This window comes from Polypterus senegalus, chromosome 13 (assembly GCF_016835505.1).
Source record: "Polypterus senegalus isolate Bchr_013 chromosome 13, ASM1683550v1, whole genome shotgun sequence".
In the NCBI taxonomy this organism is placed as follows: domain Eukaryota; kingdom Metazoa; phylum Chordata; class Cladistia; order Polypteriformes; family Polypteridae; genus Polypterus; species Polypterus senegalus.
This window is the reverse complement of record NC_053166.1, coordinates 1,454,959-1,480,434: the sequence shown is the minus strand read 5'-3', so window position 1 is coordinate 1,480,434 and position 25,476 is coordinate 1,454,959. Positions and strand designations below refer to the sequence as shown.

At 44.6% G+C, this 25,476-nt stretch overlaps 1 protein-coding gene across 1 annotated transcript in view; it reads right to left on the bottom strand.

Moving 5' to 3' along the window:
* Positions 1-1,421: 1,421 nt before the first annotated feature.
* prpf4 (PRP4 pre-mRNA processing factor 4 homolog (yeast)) overlaps positions 1,422-25,476 on the bottom strand; it is a 30,885-nt gene continuing 6,830 nt past the window's right edge. Inside the window, exons 3-14 of the mRNA XM_039775796.1 lie at positions 24,348-24,534; positions 19,219-19,306; positions 19,023-19,102; positions 13,155-13,248; positions 9,065-9,159; positions 6,078-6,136; positions 5,829-5,952; positions 5,643-5,732; positions 5,389-5,511; positions 5,183-5,290; positions 4,963-5,081; positions 1,422-1,805 (exon numbers count right to left, since the gene is read on the bottom strand). Of these exons, the coding sequence (XP_039631730.1) occupies positions 1,612-1,805; positions 4,963-5,081; positions 5,183-5,290; positions 5,389-5,511; positions 5,643-5,732; positions 5,829-5,952; positions 6,078-6,136; positions 9,065-9,159; positions 13,155-13,248; positions 19,023-19,102; positions 19,219-19,306; positions 24,348-24,534 (1,361 nt within the window). The 3' untranslated portion in view covers positions 1,422-1,611. The remainder of the gene's footprint in view (positions 1,806-4,962; positions 5,082-5,182; positions 5,291-5,388; positions 5,512-5,642; positions 5,733-5,828; positions 5,953-6,077; positions 6,137-9,064; positions 9,160-13,154; positions 13,249-19,022; positions 19,103-19,218; positions 19,307-24,347; positions 24,535-25,476) is intronic.

The window sequence follows — 25,476 nt, the reverse complement described above, 5'->3', positions numbered from 1 at the left end:
CTAAATGATGGCCCTTAAAGCACTGCAGGCGACTTTGTTTTCTTGCCGTAATTGAGAATTCTGCACTCTCAGCAGTTCAGGGAAGATTTGTGACCCGTGGGAGACGTTGAGGTGACTCTCAGTCTTCCCCGACGGACATAAACAGCATTGGCAGCTCCTTGTACCCTGACATCAGGATGCCACTGGAGCTGCTGCCATTCGGAAACGTATCCAGACCTAAGGATTGCACCCCACCCCCAGGGTGGCCATCCCATCTGTAGGGACAGCAGCTGAGGCACTGAGGAGTTTTTGCCGTCATTAGTGTCAAGTTAGCAACCGTGTCATTATCACGTGACAAAAATCAGAGATGGCTCCGTGTCATGGAAGACAAAGAATTTCAGGTTTTAACCTTTGGTTCTTCTAAGCAGCTTCAAACGGTTAACTTATTGCTTTTTCTTGAATGCGCCCCCCTTTTCCTATTCAAGTGTTTCCTTATTTTAGACTGCCAGACGGCGGGTGGGCGAACCAAATTACTGGATTTTGAAATTGTGGGGGAAAAAAAAAAAAAAAAATATGAGGATCTACCATTTTGTGTGGTGCCCCAAATGTCCCCAGGACTACCACTGATGTCACTCAATGGCTATGAAAGTCGGGCTAACTAGTCTTGGAATTAACTGAATTGTGAACTGGGAGCAAGAACAGACAGACGCTGGGCACACAATGGGCACCAAGCCACATTTACAAGAAGCCAAAAAGAGATGGATCAATAAAAGACTTGGAAAATACGACACAAAAAGGCTGTGTGACTCATTACAGTGGGCTTCACTCCAAGTGTGCCGTGTGATATCTCCATTGTGCGCATTGATATTAACGCTACATTGTGAGGACCCGATTGATTAATTCTGACACTCCCTAAATAGCCCTTGATTACTCCTGCCTGGAAACGCAGCCATATACTTATTTTTCAATCCTTTGTACGCTTGTGAATGAGGTGCATGCTGGGAGTACAAACGCCAGTCATGGCAGTAAAATCAATTGAGATCTTAAGGGTAATGATGATAAACCACAAACGGGCTTGAAGTGTCACACCTCGTAATGTTCAAGGCACCGCACCACTCTGTCTTCACGTCACAGTCTCCGCCATTCAAACCATCAAGATACTAAATGTGGTAACAGCAAAACTTTAATGGACGCATCTCTGATCATCACGGTATACAAATAAAAGACGCCGCAGCACACGCACGTCTTGCCTCTTCTCCCAGCTGACACCAAGTCGTCTGTTTCATTGTGTTGGCTTAGTGCTTAGAGACAAACGTGCAGAGCTGGCAGGCCCTGCCAGGTCATTACCCTCGAGTACTGTGGGGCTCGGGAGACGGAGAGGAATCGGTAGACCTGTTTACATCACACTGCCCTCCTTCCTGCTTTCAAGGAGCTGGCACTGATTTTTTTTTTAAAAAGGGCAGACATTAGAACTTTTGTGGTGAGGTGACGCAAGTGTGTCGCTAACCAGCTCTGTGCCCCGAGTAACCAAGTCTGCTGTTTTAAGCTGTAAGTCGAAAGGCCAAGCGACCCAGCGGGAGAGAACTGCTACGACTTCCAAGACAACAGAAGAAATACAAACACCTGGGGGCGCTAGTCAGACATCCAGAGCTTAAAGGTCCGGTCATAGGAACACGTGGCAATCAGCTGGCCGTCGGATGAAATGTCCAATCCCATCACCTTTCCCTCATGGCCAGCGAGTGTTTTCAGGGGGGACCAGCCTGGGTGTGTCCACACTTTAGCGGTGTTGTCGTACGCACCAGTCAGTAAGTAGTGACCATCAATGGCTGCAGCAAGAAAAGAAATACTTTCACTCAACCGGGGGGGCTCACTCCAACAGCGAAAATATTACATTTAATAATAATGATAATAACAATCCTTCACATTTATATGGCGCATTCCTCACTACTCCAAGTGTTTCCGTGAGTGGGGAGCCACCTCAACCACCACTAATGTGTAGCATCCACCAGTATGATGTGCTGGCAGCCACTGTGATGATCGCACGCTCACCACACATTAGCTATCAGGTGGTGAGACAGGCAGCCAATTAGGGGGCCAGAATGACAAGGGCATGCTGGGTAGTTTAGTGAGGACATTGGGATACACCCTGCTCCTTACGAAGGATGCCCAGGGATCGTTTATGAGCACAGAAAGTCTGGACCTCGGGGAAGACGAGTATTGAACACGTCAATGTCTTTCTCGGTAAATGGGGATATTGAAGTGACATTTTCACCCGATGTCGGTAATCCACACATACAAAGAAGTCCATAAATTATGGGTAATAAAGTGGAATGACAGTACTGAACACGCTTACTGAAATGTATTGAATACTTAGTTGTTGTTGGTGAGGACGGCTTCAAGACGCCTCCTGTATGAAGGAACGAGTCGCACACATCGCTCAGGTGGGATTTGGACCCAAACTGTCTTCAAATCTGGAAGGTTCTGGGGGGGCCTCGTCTATAACTCTGATCTTCAGCTCTTTCCATCGATTTTCAATGCGATTCAAGTCGGGTGATTGATTGACTGACTGGGCCATTCTAGCAGCTTCTTGATTTTCTTTATTCTCTGAATACTGAAAGTTTCCTTGGCTGTGTGTTTGGGGTCCTCGTCTTGCTGAAATGTCCCCTCCTCGTTTCATCTTCTTCAGCATCCAGGTAGATAGCAGCAGATTCTTATCAGGGATGTCCCGCTACATTTCTCCATTCATTCATCCTTCCTTCCTTCAATTATATGAAGTCTGCCAGTACCATATGCCACACCGTGATGCTCCCACCTCCAAACGTCACTAGTGGTGTTCTAGGGGTGAAGCGCAACGCCATTTCTCCTCCTAACATGGTGTGTGCAATGACATCCAGAGAGTTCAGTTTTGCTCTCCTCCAACCAGACTCCACTCTCTCAGGATTTCATTGGCTTGTCCAAATGTTGTGCAGTAAACTTTCAATGAGCTTCAACGTGTTCGTTCTTCCGCAGTGAGCGGTGTGTACAGCGGCCATGGCGGTGGAGCGCATTACTTCTTGTTTTCTGCTAATTGCAGGTCTTTCTGAAGCTCTCCGCCAGTGGCTCCTTGGCTCTTGGACAACTCTTTTGATTATTCTTTTGACGGAAATCTTGCAAGAATCACCTGGTCGCGGCCAGTTTATGTCAAGTTCTTTCCACTTGCCGATTACGGCCCCAACGGTGCTCACTGGTACATTCAACAAGTTTAGAAATACGTCCGTCACCGATGACATCAGTATGTTTGTGAAGGTCCTGAGTGAGCTCTTTGCTTTTACCCATCATGAGATGCTTCTTGGGAATGACAGGCCACCAATTAGGACTCAACCAGGTGATATTCATTTGTACCAGTAGGGGGCTATCAGGTGTGATGGACAGATGGGGCTCATACTCATTTGGGATGCCTGGAGGATGGAAGGACTGGGAGAGGAGCAGTACCTCCTCTGGAACATGAGAAGGCAGCCGCCCTGGTGAGTGTTGGGGCAACGGGAACAGAGCTTAGAAGCTCAACCTTGTGGGGACCTGTGGCCACTGCCAGGGGGCGCCTGGATGGTTCAGAAGTCATGGAATGCAGCAGTTGTGCTGGACCAGGAAGCGGGTACAGCTGGAGTGGTTCCGGGTGCCCATACAGCACTTTCGTCACACTAGGTCATCAGGGAGCACATCTGGGGGACAGTATAAAAGGGGCCGCCTCACTCCATTTAGAAAGCTGTTGTTGGGAGGCAGAGGAAGGAGCTTGTGAGGAGAGAAGAGGAGTGGAGAAAACAACAGAGAGAGAAGAAAAGGGACTGAGCTTTACTGGGGTTTGTGCACCGTGTGTGTGCTGAATTGGAAAAGAAGAAAATAAAAAGCATGAACTTGTGTGAGTGTGCCTTTTGTGTCTCTGTGTGCCAGGTTAAGAGCTGGTATAGCGCCATCTACTGGCACACAGGAGTGACCCGTCAACTGCTTTCTTGGCTTTCCTGCACCTCCTTTTCTTCCTTATTCCCTGTGTCATTCCACTTTATTACACATAACTTCATTTATGGACGTATTTGTTTGGATTTCTTTGTATGAGTGGATTAGTTAGATAATGTTAGATAATTTCATCTGGTGAAATGTCATGTCAATAGTCGCATTAGAAATACACTTAATGAGAAAGACGTTGACGCGTTCAATACTTATTGTCCCCACTTGTATGTCTCATCTGAAGGACGGTACCATTTTTACAGTACAGGGTCCCCGCCATCACTGCACTGGGGCACTGAGATCCACACACAGAGACCACCAGGTAAGCACCCTCTGCTGGCCTCACCAACACGTCCTTTCAGCAGCAACCCAAGCTTTTCCTGGTTGGTCTCCCATCCAAGTACTGGCCGGGCCTGCACAGGCTTAGCTTCAGGTGGATGAGCTCATCTGAAGGGCATGTGGTGCGGCTGCTGGGTTTATGTATGGCATTGGGATCCACATACAGACTACAGAGTAGGCGCCCCCTGCTGGCCTCACCAGCACCTCTTCCAGCAGCAGGCCAAGCTTTTTCTGGTTGGTCTCCCATCCAAGTACTGGCAGGGCCTGAACAGGCTTCAACTTCAGGTGGGTGACCTGTACTGAAGTGCAGGTGGTATGGCTGTCCTTATGCTCTCTTCAAGTTAACACAGGTCAAAGAGAGTTTAAAAAGGAACACTTTCTGTTTTCATTGGCATTTGAGATTTGTAATTTGCACCGTCATGTCAAATATTCAATGAAGTAACACTGGGTTATGATACTAAAAAGGATTAAAGCAAAAACCTGAAGCCATTGTGGTCCTCCTGAAGTCAAAGGCCACAGGGTATCCTCCATGAAGGCCACCAGATTTAGAAAGAAGCTAACATGCAAACCTGCACCCACTGTGGGCCCCCCCTGGAGTTTGAGATGCCCACTCTAATTCATGGTCATGTGTCACAATTGTCACCCCTTTCAGGTGGTACTCACACTGGAACTTGACTGCGGAGAGTAGATTTTCATGTGCAGGGATGGTGTAGATGCACTTCCTTTGCCGAAGGTCCCATACTTTACAGGTGTTGTCACCACTTCCTGTAGCGAGATGGAACCTAAAAGTACAAGTGACACACAAGAGCTCATTTGCACTCGGTCTTCCCTTCCACGGTTCGAGAACTGAGCCAACAGTTTACACAGATTTCTTTTTTTTTACCCATTAGGTGAGAAGCTGACTCCATAAATTTCTTTCAGGTGTCCCTCAAGGAACATGATGCAGCGCCCGGTTCGCAGGTCCCACACCCGTCCATAGGCATCCAGGCCTCTGCAGGAAAGGAGGAAAAAAAAAAAAATTAAGGCAACCTGGGAAATGAAACTTAAAAATGAACCTCCATTACCACTTTTTAGACCCATCAATCTTACCCCGTCCCAGCCAGTGAGCCATCAGGGTGGAATGCTATATCATATACTCCCTTGCTGTGTCCCTCCTGGTGAAGGATTTCTTCCTGTATTTCCAAGTCCCAGAGGCGCCATGAGTGGTCATAGCTGAAGACAACATTACAGATGTCAGAGAGTCAGACAAAAGACAGAACATACAAGAGAGCCGGCTGGGGTTCTTGAACTGTAATTGTAGGATGAGGTCTCCTAAATGCCCCCATTGCCATTGCGTTACTCACCAGGTAGTACCCAAGAACCTGCCAGATGGATGCCATGCTAATCGTGACACTCGTTTGCCGTGCCCCTCGATATCTGCTATAGGCTCATCACTGCAGGAACGTAACGGACAGACAGACAGACAGTCAGCTAGGAGTCCAGTCTTCAAAATTTACATCAATAAATAATATGTGATGCAAAGCTCTCACCTATCAAGGCTCCACAGCTTCACGGACCCATCTGCTGCGCAGGACACTAAGTTCACACCTTTCTCATCCATTGAGATTGTAGCTTGAGGGTGAAAAGCGATGGCCCCCACGTTTGTGTTGTGCCCTGTAGAGAGAGAGAGAGAGAGAGAGAAACGGCCATTTATTTGGGCATCCCAGTGTGGGAGAAGCTTCACTCGGAGTAAAGCCCACCACCTGGATGGCTGCTTGGCAGGTAGAAGAGTTGCTTACCTCTCAATGTGCGAATCAGGCTGCAGTTGGGAACCGTCCACAGCTTGCAGAGGCCACTCCTGCAAACAGAGCACAGAACACGTACATGGAGAAAGGGGGCATGTGAGCCACAGCAGAGCAGGTCTGCAACATGAGAGGTTAGTCATGGCGTCTATAACAACATTTGACATGAAAAATAATAAGTAGTCGTGGGGTCAGAGGTAATAAGTCTCTGCACTTTGATTCTGGATGAGCCCTGTGACTCTCTTCTGCAAGCGCCATCTGCACAGTGGTGTTAAAGGTTCAACAGTTTATTTTTGTATAGAGACGTTCATGGAGTACGGGCTCACAGCACCCCTAAAAATGTGAGCCACTCATGTTATGGTGGGGGCGGCGGTGGCACCTGACCAGACCATTAAACTGAACTGGCATAGTGGGGATGCCACATCACACAGAGTGTTCAATGACTCGCTTGGACATTTTTAGTCAAGAATCACCAGTTTACACACAGTCAACCCGAACAGAGCAATGATCAAAAAGTAGGTACAACTTCCCTGAAATTGTGTAGCTGCCATTTAAAAATGAGGGGATCACGTGAGACATTCTCTGTTTCCGCATCCTGCTCTGCAGAGGCTGCATGCGATGTACGTGTATCGCAGCGGTGAAATATGCTGCAGCCTAATCCTTCTTACTAGCTGCTCAGGTCTGTTTAACTGAAAGAAATACATCAGCTGCTTTTACAAGTACAGCAACATTCATTTTATGTACGGGATGGAATTGTCAATATGATGGGCACTTCTGTGATACCCGTCTAAGGTGGGTTGAAGTCCAACTAATCAATGAAGACCTTTGTTGATGTTTGTAATGCACCATCTATTGGGATGTATTTTGAAATGGATGTAGTAATAAAATGAATTTCATTTTTCATTCCAACAGACGGAGCATCACAGTAATAAAATGAATTTCATTTTTCATTCCAACAGATGGAGCATCACAGTAATATAATGAATTTAATTTTTCATTCCAACAGACGGAGCATTACAGTAATAAAATGCGTTTGATTTTTCATTCCAACAGATGGCGCATCACAAGCATGTGCAGTAATAAAAATGATTTTCTTTTTTCAGTCTAGCAGATGGAGCATCACAAGCATTTGTAGTAATAAAATGCATTTCATTTTTTATTCCAACAGATGGAGCACTACAAACATAAGCATGTTTTTTTACGAATCACATAACACATGGACAATAATAAGAGACATAGCAACTAGCACACAGACAGACAGACAGACAGACAGACAGATCCTTGTCCTTTATGAACGCCTTACCCACCTTACTAGGCACTACAGCTCCATCAAGTGCCTTATATGATAAATAATTAGATTACAATATAAAACACAGATCACAGTACTGCTGCTGCACCCCTCGGTTTAAATTTTGGGCCTGCTGGTTGTCTGTGTGGAATTTCTTGCATTACTTATTTGCTGTTTTTGACAACAAACATTTTATGTCTGGTTTTGATTTCTGCCCTGCCTGCCCCTAGTCTCTCTGAAGCCAGGCATATGAAATGTACATCTGAAGACGACCCCAAGTGAATTTTTCTTAAAACTGGGTGGGAACAATTAGGCGGCTCACTGAATGTCAGGTTTCTAAACCAACCCAGCGCCTCGTGAAGGCGGCGTCTGAAGTCGGGGCGGTGATTTTAAACTGCAAAGATCAGAGACGCCCTTGTTAACCTGGGGTCTGACAGGCAGCAAAGATCTGATTATGAGGAGTCGTCTCCAGATGAAAAGTGGCCAAAAAAAAATGTTGGATATATAAACGTGTGTTGTGCGTACAGAGAACGCTTTGCATGTTTTAAAAATAAACATAACATGATGCAAGGAAAAAACCTTTGTGTAACATCAGATTCTACATTGCATTCGAGTGGACGAGTGGTAAACGTGAACGACATGTTGCCGCAGATGCGGTGTGATCTCTGTCATTCAGCGTGACGATGACCAGGTAGGAGCCGATGTACGACTGAAGGAACTGACAGCTGCGTTCATGAAAATTTGAACTGCAAAATATTGAAAACGGTGTGTCAAAAGAGAGTGGACAACAATGAGGCACAGATTTCAGGACTCAGGGTCCCTTGAACCAACAAATCTGCCTGACGACGCAAGTAAAGCACAGATGGGGTAGCGCAACATCCACCTTCTGACTGTAACAACCGTCACAAAAACGCAGCAAAGAAATGAAACCTCGTTTATAAAAATATGTGCTGTTCTGTCGCCTTATCACAAACACAGCTGGGGTGTACCTCTCGATTCCTGTATCTGCAAAAGGACTGAATGTCTCCATGTGGCAATATGAAAACCACCAACGACGACAAATACGACCAGGCCTGACTGATCAGATTATAAAGGAGCAAACTGATGAGACCGAGGACCGGCTGACAACAAGGAGAGTTTACAATGGCACTAACACGGAGAAAGTGTCAACCAAAAGACACCAGCAGTGGTCGGTATGAGGATCCCAATGTCCCAGAGGAGGGACGAGGACACTGTGCTGTAAATATGGCACTGTCCTTCAGATGAGGTCCTCACTCTCTGTGGTCATTGAAGATCCCTGGGGCTCCTTTCAAAAGGAGTGGGGTGTCACCTGATGTCCTGGCTAAACTGCCCATAACGGCCTTGACCGTTCTGTCTCCAATTGGCCATCTCTATCTCTCTCACCACCTAACAGCTAATGTGTGGTGGGCATAGCGGCACAAAAATGGCTGCCGTCACTTCATCCAAGTGGGTGCTGCACATTGGCGGTGGTTGTAGTGACTCCCCTCTGTCGAAGTGCTTTGAGAAGTGAGAAATGTAAATGTAATGAGTTATTATTATTATTAATTAAACTTCCTTTGAGGTAATCGGCTGTGTTTCTCATACTCAAAAAAGGCATGAAGACAGCATAGTGAATGAAGACATTCTCCTTGTTTTAATAATTATATGAATAAAAATATTTGTAGGTCACACTTACCAGGAGGCGGTGGCCAGCATTTTTGAGTTGGGACTGAAATGGCAGTAGGAGATGGGCCGATCATCACCAATCTGACTGCAGATGTTATTCAGATTCTACACCAAAGGAAAACATCATCATCATCATCTTCACCAGCACATACCACCCCCACCCCAGTGCCGGGTTATGTCACGTTTGATGAGGGTTCCTTTCTTGTTTTTTTCTTTCTTTTCTTTGGTCTAAACGTTGCGACTTGAGGTCAGGCACGGAGCATCAGATTTTTTTTTTCTTTTAGTTTTACTTTGCTCTACTCAGTTCTCCTGAGCTCTGCACTGTTTGAGGATAAACAGACCTTCCTCGCATTTCTTTATCCGCTAACCTCCACATCCTGGCAGTCTGTCGTTTAGTAACCTGCTTAGTCCTGAAACAAGGCTGTCGGGGTCTGCTGGAGCCCATCTCAGCGAACATGGGGAGCAAGGCAAGGATCAAACCCAGGATAGGGCGCCAGTCCACTGCAGGGCAAACACACACACACACACACCACCAAATACACACACACCCACAAACCCCACATCCCGCCCACACTAGGGCTAATTTATTGTAGGACCGCCAGTTCTTGCATATTGTGGATGCTAGGGGTCGCTGTTGCCCCGTTGAACCCACCAGACAGACGTCCCAGACACACTTGTAAAAGCATTAGAAGATTTAATTATAATATTCTTCAAATATAGTGCACAAAGCACCGCACACTCCACAATTCTTCAATAACAAATCAAGAAACAATAAATCAATCCTCCACTCCCACCCAACTCCGGCTCGATCTGGTGGGGTTTCCCAAAGTCCTTTTAAAATCTCTGACCCGGAAGTACTTCTTCTCCGGGTCAATACCACATCTTCCTTCATCAAGTGTCCCTGAAGTACTACGGGCTTCTGTCCTCGTGAACCTGAAGTACTTCCGGGTTGGCGTAACCGTAATAGTCCTCGGGTTTTTGGTGAGCTCCCACTGGCAACACCCAACAGGGCTGAAGAGACAGACTCCATGTCCCATGCAGCCCTGCGAGCCCTGGGAGCCCTGGAATCCGAGGAACCATTTCCATCCAGAGGAGCTGTCATTTAGCATCCTGGGGGATGTGATGCCCTGAAAAGGCTGCTTTCTTCTGTAGAGGGACGTCCCGGCCGGACTGAAACGCCGGGTGTCCATCACCATATCCTAATTTCCCTTCACCGATTGAAAATAAGAATGACAGCTGACAAAACAACTACTTCACTGCACTCTACCCGACCTCTCCATCTTGACCATAAATCTAACTTGTATTTGACTTTTCTATCTAAATCTTGTCAGGTCCTTTGCTGTATGTGTCCCTCCTCCCCACAAATTTAATTCACCCAAAAGACATCCACACATTTTCTGAAGTTTAGTTTTTGAACCCAGTGTTTCACAGACATGAAGTGCATTTATTGCTGCCTTGTCTGTATGTAAGAGGAATATCTGCTCTCTCGGATGCTTATCCTTTTGTTCCATTGCTTCTTGCTTTTCCATTCCAACATGTGCTGGGGAGGCAGCATAAAAAAGAGGGACACCTCACACCCTGGACAAACTGGTGAGGAAGGCAGGCTCTATTGTAGGCACAGAGCTGGACAGTTTGACATCCGTGGCAGAGTGACGGGCGCTGAGCAGACTCCTGTCAATCATGGAGAATTCACTGAACAGGATCATCTCCAGATAGAGGAGCAGCTCCACTGACAGACTGCTGTCACCATCCTGCTCCACTGACAGACTGAGGAGACCCCACACTATGCAACTTCAGTTCCACAAGGGGGGTAAACGTTAACATTATACAAAGTTATTGTCTGTTATACTGCATTGTTATCACTCTTTAATTTAATATTGTTCTTTATCAGTATGCTGCTGCTGGATTATGTGAATTTCCCCTTGTGGATTAATAAAGAGAGTATCTATCTATCATATAGCGCCTTTCACATCTATCTATCTATCTATCATATAGCGCCTTTCACATCTATCATATAGCGCCTTTCACATCTATCTATCTATCTATCTATCCCCAAAGTAGTTAAAGGCTCTGCTACACACTCACACACACAAAGAGAAAAGCAGGACCCTCCCATTCTACTGAGTGCGCTTCACTTAACACTAGAATCCCTGCAGCTTGTGATTTTTTTCGTTGTCCCTGAACTCCTTAAATTTTCCTGACATACGCCAAGAAGCTCGCTGCTCCTTATCACTGCACTGTTAGCTTGATTTAGCTTTGCAAATGTGTGGTTTAGCAGAATGGAGCCTGCTCCACCAACCACTCGACCAGATGAAAGCATTGCCCTGCTGCAATCCTCACAGTTCAAGTCTGTGTCAAAGTGTTTACCTCGGGATGCACTCGTAAGGAATTACATAGTTAATGAAATACCATGATTTGAAATCCATACATTTCACATGTGTTCCGTGTCAACAACCATCTGCGTAAACACAGAATAACAGAAGAAATGCGAGGCAAGATATGCTGAACACACGGCTAAAACAGAAAATGTTTTCATATGTTACTAGGGGGCTTTGCCCCCTGCTCGCTTTGCTTGCCAACCCCCCGCCAGTGCTACACGCTGTTGTGAAGAGGGAGATGAACGCACCCCAAGGGGACGTGGCTGCTCCTCCGAAACCCCCTCTTAAACGGTCATACAATGGGAATCAAATAACAGTTGGTTTTTTTTACCTCCTCTTTGCTCGATCAGCTGCTGTCGTGCCACGTAATCTGCATGTTGTGCGGCACTTTGAACGTTTAAAAGCCTGTACAGCAGCTGTCCTTTTGTCTCATTGCCTTGTCTCTCTCATCCTCAAACACTATGCGATCTCTTTTCGCTGTTCCATTATTTCACGGAGTAATAATTTCCGTTTGTTTGCGCTAATGTGATCTTTACTATCAGTTTTTTGAGACTTTCGAATATTCCTACTTCCATCATCTCTAACCTGCTCTGCCTGTGTATCGCGCCAATATTTTTGAATTCTTTAGGGTCTGCTTATTATTACTTTTCTTATTTTTTGAATTTGCACATAGATTATTTTTGCTCTTTTCTCTCCAACGCTTTGGGGTCTCTTTTCAACGTGCTGCTCTTTCTTCTTCGCTTAGTCGTTGACGTGTCATCTAGAACATATAACATTTTTAATGGCTGAGAGCACAGGAAGGGTGTCTGCCAAAAGTATTCCCAACAACCGAGAGGTTAGATGACCGGGGTCTTGTTTGAAAATGGCAGTAAGTAGGGCGTGACTCGCAAAAGTGACCGTCTAATGGGACTTGCTTCCAAAAGTTGTAAGTATGACGTGACTCGACTGTCTGGCGGGATGTGAAAGTGTCCCTCTGTCTCTCTTCAAAAGATCATGTTTCATCACAGGAAAAAAGTCTCGTATCGGTGCAAGATTTTTTTTTTTGTTTATAATAGATAATAGTAAATGCGAGAATAAGCCGGGGGTCGAACCCGCAACCCCTTGATTATAAGGAAGCGGTCCTTTACTCCTGCACCAGCTAAACTGACGTGGCTAACTCGTATCAACTGACAGTTGGACATTGCCAGTAACATTTCTTTTTCGTCGGTTATATTCTTCAATAAAAGCGCACTTGTTTTGTTATACCTTTCATGTTTATTTGATATTTGGACTTCAGCCTTCACACATTACACACGTCATGTCAACAATTTGCCAATTATTACTATCACATGAAAAAAGTTTCTGTTTCAGTTATGTATTCAGCATTTCTTGTCTCGTATTTCCTGTCATCCTACATTAACACAGATCTTTACAGACACGAAACACACGTGAAATGTACGTATTCCAAATAACGATATATAATTTACACAATACACTGCCAGATAAAGAGAGTTAAGCTGTGACAATTTTGCGCCTGACTCGATTTTAGCTCCATCGGTGGGGTGAGCAGGCTGCCTGCTGCTTGTGCCGATTGACGCATTTGCAAAACAAAGGTGCCGACGAGGAGCTGCAAAGGAATTTAAGGTGGCCCGGGATTACGACTTTTTTCGTAGGCTTCAGGGATTCTAGTGTTCAAAGACCATCTATTATCACCTCTTCCACACCTTCCTGCAGTCCACTTACCCGGAGCACCTTGTGAAGCTCCTGTGTACGTGCAGTGCGAGAGGCCTCAGGGATCTCCTTCTGCTCGCGGGCCTCCTTCAATCTGTCTGCAGATCTGAAAATGACAGGCACAAACAAAAAGCGAATCAACGGGACAGACAAAACAACAGCACACCTTCTCAGACCCGCTTACGCCAAGTCAGGGATTCACGTGGCCGGAACCAATCTGGGGAGCACCTGGCACAAGGCAGGCACAGGCCCTGGATTTGGGTATCACCCACCACAGGTATAGGCAGCAGTGAAGTTGAATCCATATTTGAGGTGTCATGGTGATCTGTGTACTCAATAAGCTGTGCAATTGTATAATCTTGATATTAAATGGTATTCTTTAATATGCATTTTAGTTGTGCTTTAATGTATTATTACGTTACACCAGCTGTATAAGCCTGTGCTCCTAGAAACCATGGACTCTGGTACTTCAATCAATCAATCAATCAGTCAGTCGCATCAGTTGTGTGTTAGTGCCGGCGGTTTCACTTTGGCGACAGAGTCGCTTTCTTCCGAGTCTCATGCTGTAGCCTTGCACTTCCAGGCCAGATAGACAGACAACACACTTCCACACATTGACGTTTATATAAAAGATTAGCTGCGTAAGCCTGTGTGGGTCCTAGAAAATATAAAAAAATCATAATTGAAATGTAGAGATGTCAAGTACTTGAAAGGAACTACCCTGGGCATCTCTCTTCAAAGGAGCTTTTGTGTTGCCGACGTACTCGCATCATTCGTGCATTAGCGGCTAAGCAACTGTCTTTCTTCGGAGGTTTCATTTTGCCAGTGTGCTCGCCTCGCTTGTGTATTAGTGGCGGAAGGAAAATTAAAAAGGATACCGCTTTGTAAGTGTGCTCGCCTCACTGCTGTATTAGCGGCTGAGCGAGTAACTCTTTCTTCAGAGGTTTCGCCTCACTTGCGTATCCTTACCCCGACTCCACCTCTCACTTCCGGGCTGGACAGACAGACACACACTTCCACACGCAGATGTTTAAAGATTACTTGATTGTCCCTTTTATTATACAGCAGTAACGTCACACTGCACGTTATACACTTGACCCTTCCTAGTTGTCATCCTCTTTCTTTCTCTGTACGTTTAGCGTTCGTTTGCTCAGAGGTTGATGTGCTTGTTGTTTCCTGAGCAGCAGCCCGCTGTTTCTCTTCTTTCATCGACATCTTTTCGCGTTAAAACTGATTGAGTTAGTTTTTGTGTTGCAATTACTTGGTACGTTTTCCTCAATTTTTCACTTAAGCTGGCACTTAAATCATTCTTGAGGGAGATTGAAGACTTAAGATATGTAGAGGTAGGGGGAGTGACGGCGAAGGTGATAGGGACTGAGAACGGCGCCTGTACACATGTACCACCCTGCTGGCCACTGCTGAGAGTTGATTCTACAATAAAATAAAATTAAAAAAAAAAAAAAAAAGAGGATAATCTTGGAGCTCAATCATCACCCAGAAAGCGGATAGTAAACGTCACGTAGTACATGTGGACCAAATTTCAGGTCAATACTTCAAACGGTTTGTGAGCTACAGGCGATTTAAAATCCTGGACAGACAAACGGACAGCCACGCTAGCGTATTATAGAAGAAGATTCTTCCTTTTTTGTCTTCATTATTATGCCGTGTCTATCTGGGAGAAAGTATTTCTTGGACACTACCAGGAGATATGCTGAAAAATGTCTTGTTTCCAGAGATCTGGGTACAATGCTCCCAGTTAAATACTCACACGTTTATTAAGTCAACAGAGTTTTATCTTAAAGTTATCAACTTCCTGGTTCAGTAGAAATAAAAGTGTTAGCTTTGAAAACACAATGCAAGATTTCAATCTTGCAAGTCAACCGTATGAAAATGACCCGGGGGTCGTATTTGGACATCCTGACCGTGGACGAAGGCCTTGAACGTGAGGTTATTAAATAGCACAGCCTAGGGGTTAGAAATGAGTGATGCACTGCACTAGTGAGGGCTCATCTGGGACACTGTGAACAATATCAGTCAGACATGGCAGAGATGGGTGACAAGGCCTAATGAAGTTCTGCCAGATAGGACTATACGGGAGTTGAACCTTTCCAGTTCAAGCAAAGGGAGATTAAGAGGGGACACGGCCAAAGTGTTTAAAATTAGTAAAAGACATTAGCACAGTACATCCAGGCAGTTACTTCAACAAGAACACAGACGAAAGTTGTTAAGGGCACATGTCATACAAACGTCAGAAACCTCATTGTCAGAAACATTATTAACTGTAATGATTATAAGTAACTAGCCATGTGCGCCCAACTACGCTGCGCGTGTTAAAGTTGTCTGTGAAGGGCTCCCTGTTTAAACGTGGCTGCCAGTCGTGAACTGGGCCCTTCGTCGCACAGCATTATGACTTTTTATAAGGGAAACAAAATTAAAAAAGAAAAACCTTGGACATTGATTCGACAAGAACGGCCTACTTGGAATCACTGTCCGAATAGTAATTATGTGGTGGTGTGGGAGCATTTCTGCTTCTGTCCGTTCACAGTCCGTCTCGTTTTCATGACGCTGTCGTTTCCTCTCACGGTGTCTTCTCAACCTTTCTCCAATCTCGCAGGTTGCTTTGTGGCAATCCAAAGAGTAAGGCAATATACACGGAGCAATGGTTATAAAAGGGGGACACATAGGTATCCAGGCTCTTTAAAACATAAATAGGGATCACTTCTCTGACATGTGAGCAAGCAATGGTACAACTGTGAGACGCGCAGCACTCGCCGGCTACAACGTAACAATAATAATTTCCGGAACGTGCTGTTACGTTGTCATTCATTGTACCCACTGTCTTTCTTTCATTCATATTTTACGTAGGCACGTACCTTTTATCTTCTGCAATCTCATTCTCTAACCAGGCCTCAGGAGCTAACCAGCGTAACACTGTCCACCACCCCTTTCGTTATTCCGGCACATTGTTGACATCCGTGAGTAACACCAACGTACTAAACTAGAAGGTGGTCTACACATGCGTGGAATTCGCAGACAAACAAAGATCAAGATCTAAATGAAGATCTCTTTAGTTAATTTAAAGCACAACAATTTGTTTAGTTTGAATGTCTGTGTTTTGAGGTGTGACTGGCGTACTACAGTCTTCAGTAGTATAAGCCTGGAGGAGATTCTTAATGCAATGCCTATGTGTTAGCTGTCTCTCTACTGCCACCTAGTGCTTCTTCTTCTAATTCATTCACGGACAAACAAAGATCAAGATCCAAATGAAGATTATATATAGAGATTACCTTATAAATACCGACGACTGTATTTTGTATTAATCATCCTGGAGAGAGTTGTATGATTTTTACTTCTATATGATTTGTTCTTCATTTAGGTAGAAAAAGAATTAAGCTTGTGCACAGAACTATGAGTGTAACTTGCATTCCTTTATGTGAAAATGCCGACCTCTTGATACTAACAGAACACCCTGTGAGATTATAAATCAATGTGATAGTTTCTGAATTCTTGCTTAAAACTGTAAGAAACATGTCCCTTATTAATCTAACCAAACAAAATCGAATGAAGATATTAAAGCTATAAGAATGTAATTTCTTTATAACTAATGTACTGAACTATAAGAAACTGCTTTAAACTGGTCGCGTGTATGTATGTGTGCTGATAAAGGCGTATTTTTAGGAATGCGAGTGCCCTGATGACTCTAAGTTGGTAATAAATTTGGATGTAACCGTAATTTACAGCAATCTATGTATGACCTCAAAATGAACGGCCATGTTTTTTTTCGCTCTTTGGTTAATGAATACGTTAGGTAATCTAAAGAGAGGGTTTCTTTCTTTTAGGCGGGCTGTCTGTTCTGACCAGTCAGTGGCACTGAGCTGGGGGGGGCGCAGCAGTCTCTTTGACTCAACAAGAATAAAGCAATTGCTTTTTACTTTAAATTGATATTTGTCTTCAATCGTTTTCGAACTTTCAGCGTCCACACTTCACATCAAGAATAAAAGAAACACGCTCACCGGCCACTTTATTAGGCACACCTTGCCAGTCTCAGGTTGGATCCCCCTTTCACCTTCAGAAATGCCAGTATTCTTTGTGACACAGGTTCAACAAGGTGCTGGAAACATTCCTCTGGGAAGCTGGTCAATACTGACATGATGACATCACACAGTTGCTGCAGATTTATTGGCTGCCCACCCATGATGTGAATCTCCCTTTCCAGAACATTCCAAAGGTGCTCTATTGCGCAGAGATCTGGTGACTGTGGTGGCCATTCGAGTCCAGTGATTTCCTTGGCATGTTCAAGAAGCCAGTCTGAGATGATTTCAGCTTTGTGACATGTCGTGTTATTATGAAAAAGATGGCAGTCATAAAAGGGGTGGACATGGTCAGCAACAAGACTCAGGCAGGCTGTGGCATTTACATGAGGCTCAGTTTGTACTAAGGGGCCCAAAGTGTGCCAAGAAAACATCCTCCCACACCATTACACCACCAGCCACAGCCTGAACCGTTGATACAAGGCAAGATGGATCCCTGCCTTCATGTTGTCGATGCCAAACTCTGACCCTACCACCTGAATGTTGCAGTAGAAATTGAGACTTATCAGACCAGGTAATGTTTTTCAAATCTTCTGTGCGTTGTCTAATTTTGGTGAGACTGTGTGAATTGTAGCCTTAGTTGCCTGTTCGTAGATGACAGGAGTGGCACCCCTGGTGTGGTCTCCTGATGCTGTAGCCCCCCCGTCTGCTTCAATGTTTGATGTCTTGTGTATTCAGAGCTGCTCTTCTGCACACCTTGCTTGTAACAAGTGATCCCAATCATGGGAAAGAGGGGTCCTTTCATTGGATTGGCTGGCACGGCATTGGTTTTTAGCCGTGGAATGGCCAAATGGGGGAGGCAGCTTGATGGATGAGGTCCCCAGGACTCTAAAAATATCCAAATCTTATTATGTGATATCATCTACTGTTAAATTCTGCTCCGTACTTCTAAAACTTTTATTTTTATGCTGTACTGAGGATTTGTTCTGTGTATTGTATTATATTGACCCCCTTCTTTTGATAGCCACTGCACGCCCAGCCTACCTGGAAAGGGGTTTTTCTTTGAACTGCCTTTCCCGAGGTTTCTTCCATTTTTTCCCTACAAGGTTATTTTTGGGAGTTTTTCCTTGTCTTCTCAGAGAGTCAAGGCTGGGGGGCTGTCAAGAGGCAGGGGCCTGTTAAAGCCCATTGCAGCACTTCCTGTGTGATTTTGGGCTATACAAAAATAAACTGTATTGTATTGTATTTTTTGAGTTCCTGATGCCTTTTTATCAGCTCAGACCAGTCTGGGTGTTCTCCTCTGATCTCTGGCATCAACAAGGTAGTTTGGCCAAGAAAACTGCCACCCAGTGGATATTTTCCATTTTAGAACCATTCCCTGTAAACCCTAGAGATGGTTGTGTGTGAAAATCTCAGTCTGAAATACTCGGACTAGCCCATCTGCCACATTCAAATTCACTTCGGTTACCTTTCTTCACCATTCTGATGCTTGGTTTGAACTCCAGCAGGTGGTCTAGAGAATGTCAATATGCCGAAATGCATTGAGTTGCTGCCATGTTGATGAGATATTTAGGCTAATAAGCAGTTGATCAGGTGTACCTAATAAAGTGGCCAGTGAGCGTATTTAATAAGTGATCAAGTAGTATTGTAGTGAGTAGACCTTTAAGGACCTTCAGATCTCAACTTGAGGTTATTTTGGACAATCCAGGTGAGTCACATTGATGAGCTGTTCATGTCACAGTTGTTCCAAGACTCTAATAAAGTACCATCATTCCATCTATTCATTTACTTCAATAATGTGCCTTCAAAAAAATCATTACTTTATTTAAGAAAATGGTGTCCATCCTACCTGGGAAGTGAATACTTGGCAATCCAGATTCGGGCAATTTTCAAAGACGTAGGCCCTTCATGGTACCAGGTCTGATGACACTAAAGAAGGAAGGAGAGAGAAGTACACGTCATTAAAGGAAACGCTCACTTTGTATCTCTGAAGAAAGCAACATTCCAAACAAACTGACTGCCACTTGTCACCAACTCCCACTTACCTCCTCTGGTGGCCTCTTCAACTTCTCTTCTTCTTTCTTGGACTTCTTCAAGGCCTCAGTCCCCACCACAGAAAGGATGTTGCGCAGCCTTGGGAGAGAACAGAGTTAAGTGAGCCAAAGACTTGCTTTAAAGGATGAGTGCGGTCATTTTCAATTCCAACTTAGCTCTTCACACACGTATATATATTGTGGTGGACGGCCGGGCTTTTGCCCAGCCAGGACAACTTGAGGATTGCAAGGACTCGGAGAGAGACAATAGCTCCCCCGGGGACACAAGAGGGCAGCCCCCCTGGTTTACATCAGGGCCACGGGATTGGAGCTTGGAAGATCAACCCTGCTGTGGTCCGAGGCCACCGCTAGGGGGCACCCAGACAACTGTGGAGCCCAGGACGGCAGGTGAAGATGGGCAGAATGTTCACCTTTCAACACGACAATGACCCAAAGCACACAGCAAAATGGACCACACAGTGGCTGAAGGAGAAAAAAGTGAATGTCCTTGTGTGGCCAGTCAGAGCCCAGACCTAAATCCCATTGAAAACCTGTGGAAAGATCTGAAGATAGCAGACCAGCAATGCTCACCATCTAATGTGACTGAAACTTGAACATTTAAACTGTAAAGAAGAGTGGGGGGCAAATATTGAGTTAGCTCAATCTAGGTGTGCAAAACTAACAGAGAAGACTCAAGGCTGTCATTAAAGCGAAAGGGGGGTCAAAAAAAGGACACTGACGTGGGGGGGTGATCCTTTATTCATCTCAGTAGGTCTTGTTTTTGGTATTTTATCATTTTTTTGAACTGTAGCTGTGATTTCTTTCACTTGGATGTTAAAGGTTGCATTGAGTAAGTAAAGCTGGGAAGAAATATTTGTGTGTGTGTTTTCAAGGCTATAAAGCAAACAAATGGGAATATTTCGGGGTTTGGGATGGGGGGATTCTTTTCTATACCCATTGTATGTATGTATGTATGTATATGTACATATACATATACAGGGTGACTCAAAATTATGTTAACATTTGAATGGCGGAAACAATTATGTGCAAGATGATTTACAGGAATATCTCAACCTGGTCGCCATCATATTCAACACATGGACCATATGTGGCACATAAATTGTCCACAAAAATTGTATATAAGTATAGACATAGCAGTACCATTAGTGTTAACAGAATTTTGACTCACCCTGTGTATATATGTGTACAGTCAAAGTAAAAAATACGTGAACCTCTAGGAATTCTCTCTGTTTATGTCTAATTCCCATATAAAACCTGGTCGTATCTTCATGTCAGTCACAATAATGAACACACACCGTCTCCTATAACTAAAGATACACAGATGTTCAGAGAAATTTTGACCTTATTGAATACATCATTGAAAATGTGAAACTGAAGGTTGGAAAAAGTAAGTGAACCCTAAGCTAATGACTTTTTAAAAAGCTCATTGAATCTCGCACACCTGGAGCCCATTTAATGAAATGAGTCCAGAGGTGCGGCCTTGAATGACTTTGATTGATTACAAACACGATAAAGTTTGAGTTTGAGCTTTTGACAAGAAGCATATCCATATGGGAATCACGCCTCGCATAAAAGAGCTGTCTGAAGAGCTACGATGGAGAATTGTTCATCTACAGGAGGCTTGAAGGGGTGACAAAGTCATCTCAAAGATCTGAGATCTTCATCAGTCTGCTGTTAGGCAAGGTGTCTATAAATGAAGACCGTTTGGTATTGTGGCTACTCGGCCTAGAAGTGGGCGCCCTGCCAAGATGAAACCCAAGAGCACAACACAATGTCAGCAATGAGGTCAAGAAGAACCCCAGAGTGACCGCAAAGGACTTGAAGAAGTCATCAGAACTGGCTAACATCTCTGTTCACGAGTCAACTATACACAAAACATTGAACAAGAAAGGAGTCCATGGCAGGAAGCCACTGCTATCAAAAAAAAAAAAAAACATCACTGAACACCTGAAGTTGGCGAAAGAGCACTGGGACACTCTACAACGGTACTGGGAAAATGTTTTGTGGAGTGAAGAAACCAAAACTGAACTATTTGGGAGGAACAAGCAGAACTTCATTTGGCATAAAAGGGCACCTCATATCAACATCGAAACATCATCCCTACAGTAATGTATGGTGGAGGGAACATCAGGATTTGGGCCTGCTTTGCTGCATCAGGGCCTGGACAGCTTGCCATCATGGAGGGGAAAATGAATTCACAAGTTTATCAACAAATTCTCCAGGATAAAGTAAGGGTGTCTGTCTGTCAACTTAAGCTCAGAAGAGGCTGGGTGATACAACAGGACAACGAGCCCAAACATCGCAGCAAATCCACAACACAATGGCTTCAGAAGAACAAACTCGGCCTTGTGGAGCGGCCCAGTCAGAGCCCTGATCTCAGTCCTATTGAATGACTTGAAGAGAGAGAGCCACACACAGAAGACAACCAAAGAATATGGAAGAGTTAAGGCAGTTCTGCAGGGAAGAAGGGGCGAAAATTCGCACCGCACACGACGTGCAGGTCTGATCTGCAGTTACAGGAAGTGCCTGGTTGAGGTCACTGCTGCCAAAGGAGGGTCAACCAGTTATTCAATCCCAAGGTTCACTTACTTTTTCCACTACCACCACCGTGAATGTTGAATGCGTTTGTAAAATAAAGACACGAAAGAGTAAAAATGGTTTGTGTGTCATTAGCTTAAGCTCATTGTGTAGATCAGGACCTGTGACTTAGATGAAGATCACATCACTTTCTATGACCAATTCATGCAGTAAACCCGACCATTCCAAAGGGTTCACATACGAGGTGTGGCAGAAAAGTAATGAGACTGATTTTTTTTTTACCTAAGTTTTTCTTTTTTTCGAACATCAATGTTATCCCCTTCAAAGTAGTTCCCTTGGGCAGCCACACACCAATGGAGACGTTGTTCCCACTGTTGGTAGCAGCGCTGGAAGTCTTCAGCCGGTATGGTCTTCAGCATGTCCGTTACACTCAATTGGATGTTTTCTAAAGTCCCGAAATGACGTCCTTTGAGGACATTTTTCAGTTTAGGAAAAAGGAAAAAGTCACACGGACTGAGGTCAGGTGAATAAGGGGGCTGGGGAACCACAGGAATGCCTTTTGAGGTCAGAAATTCTGTTATGGAGAGGGCAGTGTGACATGGGGCGTTGTCATGATGGAGCATCCATTTGTCTGCAATGTCTGGTCTCACGCCAATGACCCTTTTTCTGAGCCTTTCAAGGACGTCTTTATAAAAAACTTGGTTGACAGTTTGTCCTGGAGGAACAAATTCTTTGTGGACGATTCCCCTTTTGTCAAAAAAACAAATCAGCATTGATTTGACCTTCGATTTGCTCATTCGAGCTTTCTTTGGTCGAGGAGAGTTTGCAGTGTGCCACTCCTGACTTTGCCTCTTGGTCTCAGGATCGTATTCAAAAATCCATGATTCATCACCTGTGATCACACGACTAAAGAAATCTTGCTCATTAGCGATTCTGTCAAGAAGATCAAGACATTTGTTTTTTCGATTGTCCTTCTGCTCAATTGTGAGGTTTTTTGGCACCATTTTGGCACAGACCTTTTGCATGTGCAAATGTTCAGTCAAAATTTGATGAACGGTAAATCTGTTCAAATTTAATTGTTCACTCAACATTCTTAATGTTAAACGACGGTCTGATCTCACAAGAGTGTTCACACGTTCGATGTTGTCTTTGGTTTTCGAAGTTGAAGGCCTCCCTGAAAAACTTGAGCTCGGGATAAAGAATGTTCCCCAGAGGCCTCTTTTAACTTTTCAAACGTCACACTTGCCGATTCTCCAAGCTTAACACAAAATTTAACGGCACAACGTTGCTCCAAATTCCGTTGTTCCATTTTGCGTGACGCACAACCAAAAACACAACTTCGCTAATAGCAGTCACAAAAATCACGTAGTTAACGGAAGGAGTTGAAACTCGCACTGAGCTATGGGAGGGTACTGATACACGGGCTCTGTCAAGGACAACAGCGCAGCGTTGCCAGGTCGCTTGCAGTGTTGCCAGTCTCATTACTTTTCTGCCACACCTCGTATATATTACTTTAACTGTATATTATACCATACTAGCCAACCCGCGGTGTACTATACGCCGCATAATCAGGCCAGTTTTTTAATGATTTCTAAGCACAGGGAGAAAATTAACATTTGAAAAATCCGTAATGTCATAAATCAGCAAGAAAAGCAACATTATAACAATGCACCGAACGAACCAACACACAATCGTCCGTGACTGAAAACGGGCGGACCGCCATCGCTCATGTGCCCACTTCCAACTCGTCACTTGAGTCGTTGTCGTCTTTGCACAGTCCAGATGCACCTGTGACTCATGTAGACTTTCCGTGTTCCTGCAGGAGCATCTAAGAAGACGCAGGTTTGTCGCGGATGCGAATTGCTGTATGTAGCGCGTAAAACAGTTTGCTATGGTGCACGCGGCCGTGCGTCGTTTTTAAAGGCTGCTTACTTCATTGTGCTTCAACCTCGGTTGTAAAGGATTGTTTTAAGGATCCCATGGGATACCCCTCGCAAACCGTTTTACACGCTGCATATGGCGATTCACCTCCGGCGTGGCTCCTTCCTGCGTGCGCCACAGGTGTCTTACTTGTCGGGCTTAGTGAATCCACGCCCCTTCCGGCGTGCTTTCCATGGGTGTCTTGCCTTAGTGAATTATATATATAGATTATGTTATATCATCTACTGTTAAATTGTGCTCCATACTTGTAATGATTTTATTTTTTATACTGTATTGAGGATGACTTGTGTTCTGTTCTGTGTATTCTGTTGTATTGGCCCCCTTTCTTTGACACCCACTGCATGCCCAACTTACCTGGTAAGGGGTCTCTCTCTGAACAGCCTTTCAAGAGGTTTCTTCCATTTTTTCCTTACAAGGGTTTTTTTTTTAGTTTCTCCTTGTCTTCTATGAGAGTCAAGGCTGGGGGTCTGTCAAGAGGCAGGGCCTGTTAAAGTCCATTGCAGCACTTCTTGTGTGATTTGGGCTTAACACACAAATAAATTGTATTGTATACCATGTTTGTGAAGAAATAACTTGGACATGAAAAGAAATACCAAACTGACCCCTTTAATCAGAGAAAACAGGAATGTTAAGACACTCACCTCTCTCTGCGCTCTGCCGGTCCCTCACCAAACAGCGTAATCGGCTCTCCCAGCGCACGCAGGCAGGCCTTCACCTCGCTGTCATCCGTGGACACGTTGATCTGTCTGGCACGCCTTCTGCGCTCAAACTCTGCCAGCACCTCGGCTTGTCGTTCATTGATGTGCTCCTCAATCTCAAACGATTCTCCTGCAAGAGACAGAGAGGAGCTCTTTGAGAAGTGGGCCTTGCCACCGAGCCCTGCCAACCATCGAAATCATCATCCATGAGCATCAAACGGCTCGAACTTAAAAAGTTCCCAGCACGCTGCAGCCAAAAGTGCAGTTTTTTGCATAATAAAAGCAGTTTCATATTTTATGTTAGCTCACGTATGTTTTTAACATTTTACAACTGTGCCAACTGTTTGCCACCTCACCCTTTCTGGTGTGACGGCGAAACTTCATGTTGCTCTTTGGGTCCCAAACCTGCATCACTTACGGCCCACCAACAGCCTTAAAATCGCAACTGATGTTCTGCTTTAGGCAAAGATCCATTCAGTTGTTCTTTGTTTGGGGGGGATTTCTGACTCGAGTCACGTGTGACCATATTGGACATTAAGAGACTTGTGTGTCACACTGGATTCAGTCAGTGCTAAAGTGAGGCAGGTCATGGATATCGGTATATCAGACCACTGTTTCAAATTATTTAATGCAGAAATACCGTTAACTACAACTAATGAGGAGCGTATTGTTAAAAAAATGTTACTTTGATATACCTGCAGCTTCAAAGTTGGGTAATATTCTAAACATGGAGTCAGTTTGTGGTGATCGTACCTCAACAACGGCAACAATGTTAATAGCAAGGTGGAAAAGCTAAGAAATGCTCCAGCACTTTTATATCCTGGAAAACCCAACGAGGGTCTAATTTAAAGAGAACATGCCGGAGAGCCAAGCTCAAACGGAGAAAAGCTAAACTGATAGCCCATTATGAAATACTGAAGGCTAACTGAACATAACAACGCAGCCCACCTTGAGAGGCAGTCCTATTCCTCTAAAACTATAAACGACTCGCAGTGTACGCCGGGCTTCTAGACACCATGGATTCTGGCACTTCAATCAATCAATCAATTAACCAGTCACATCGAATGTGCAT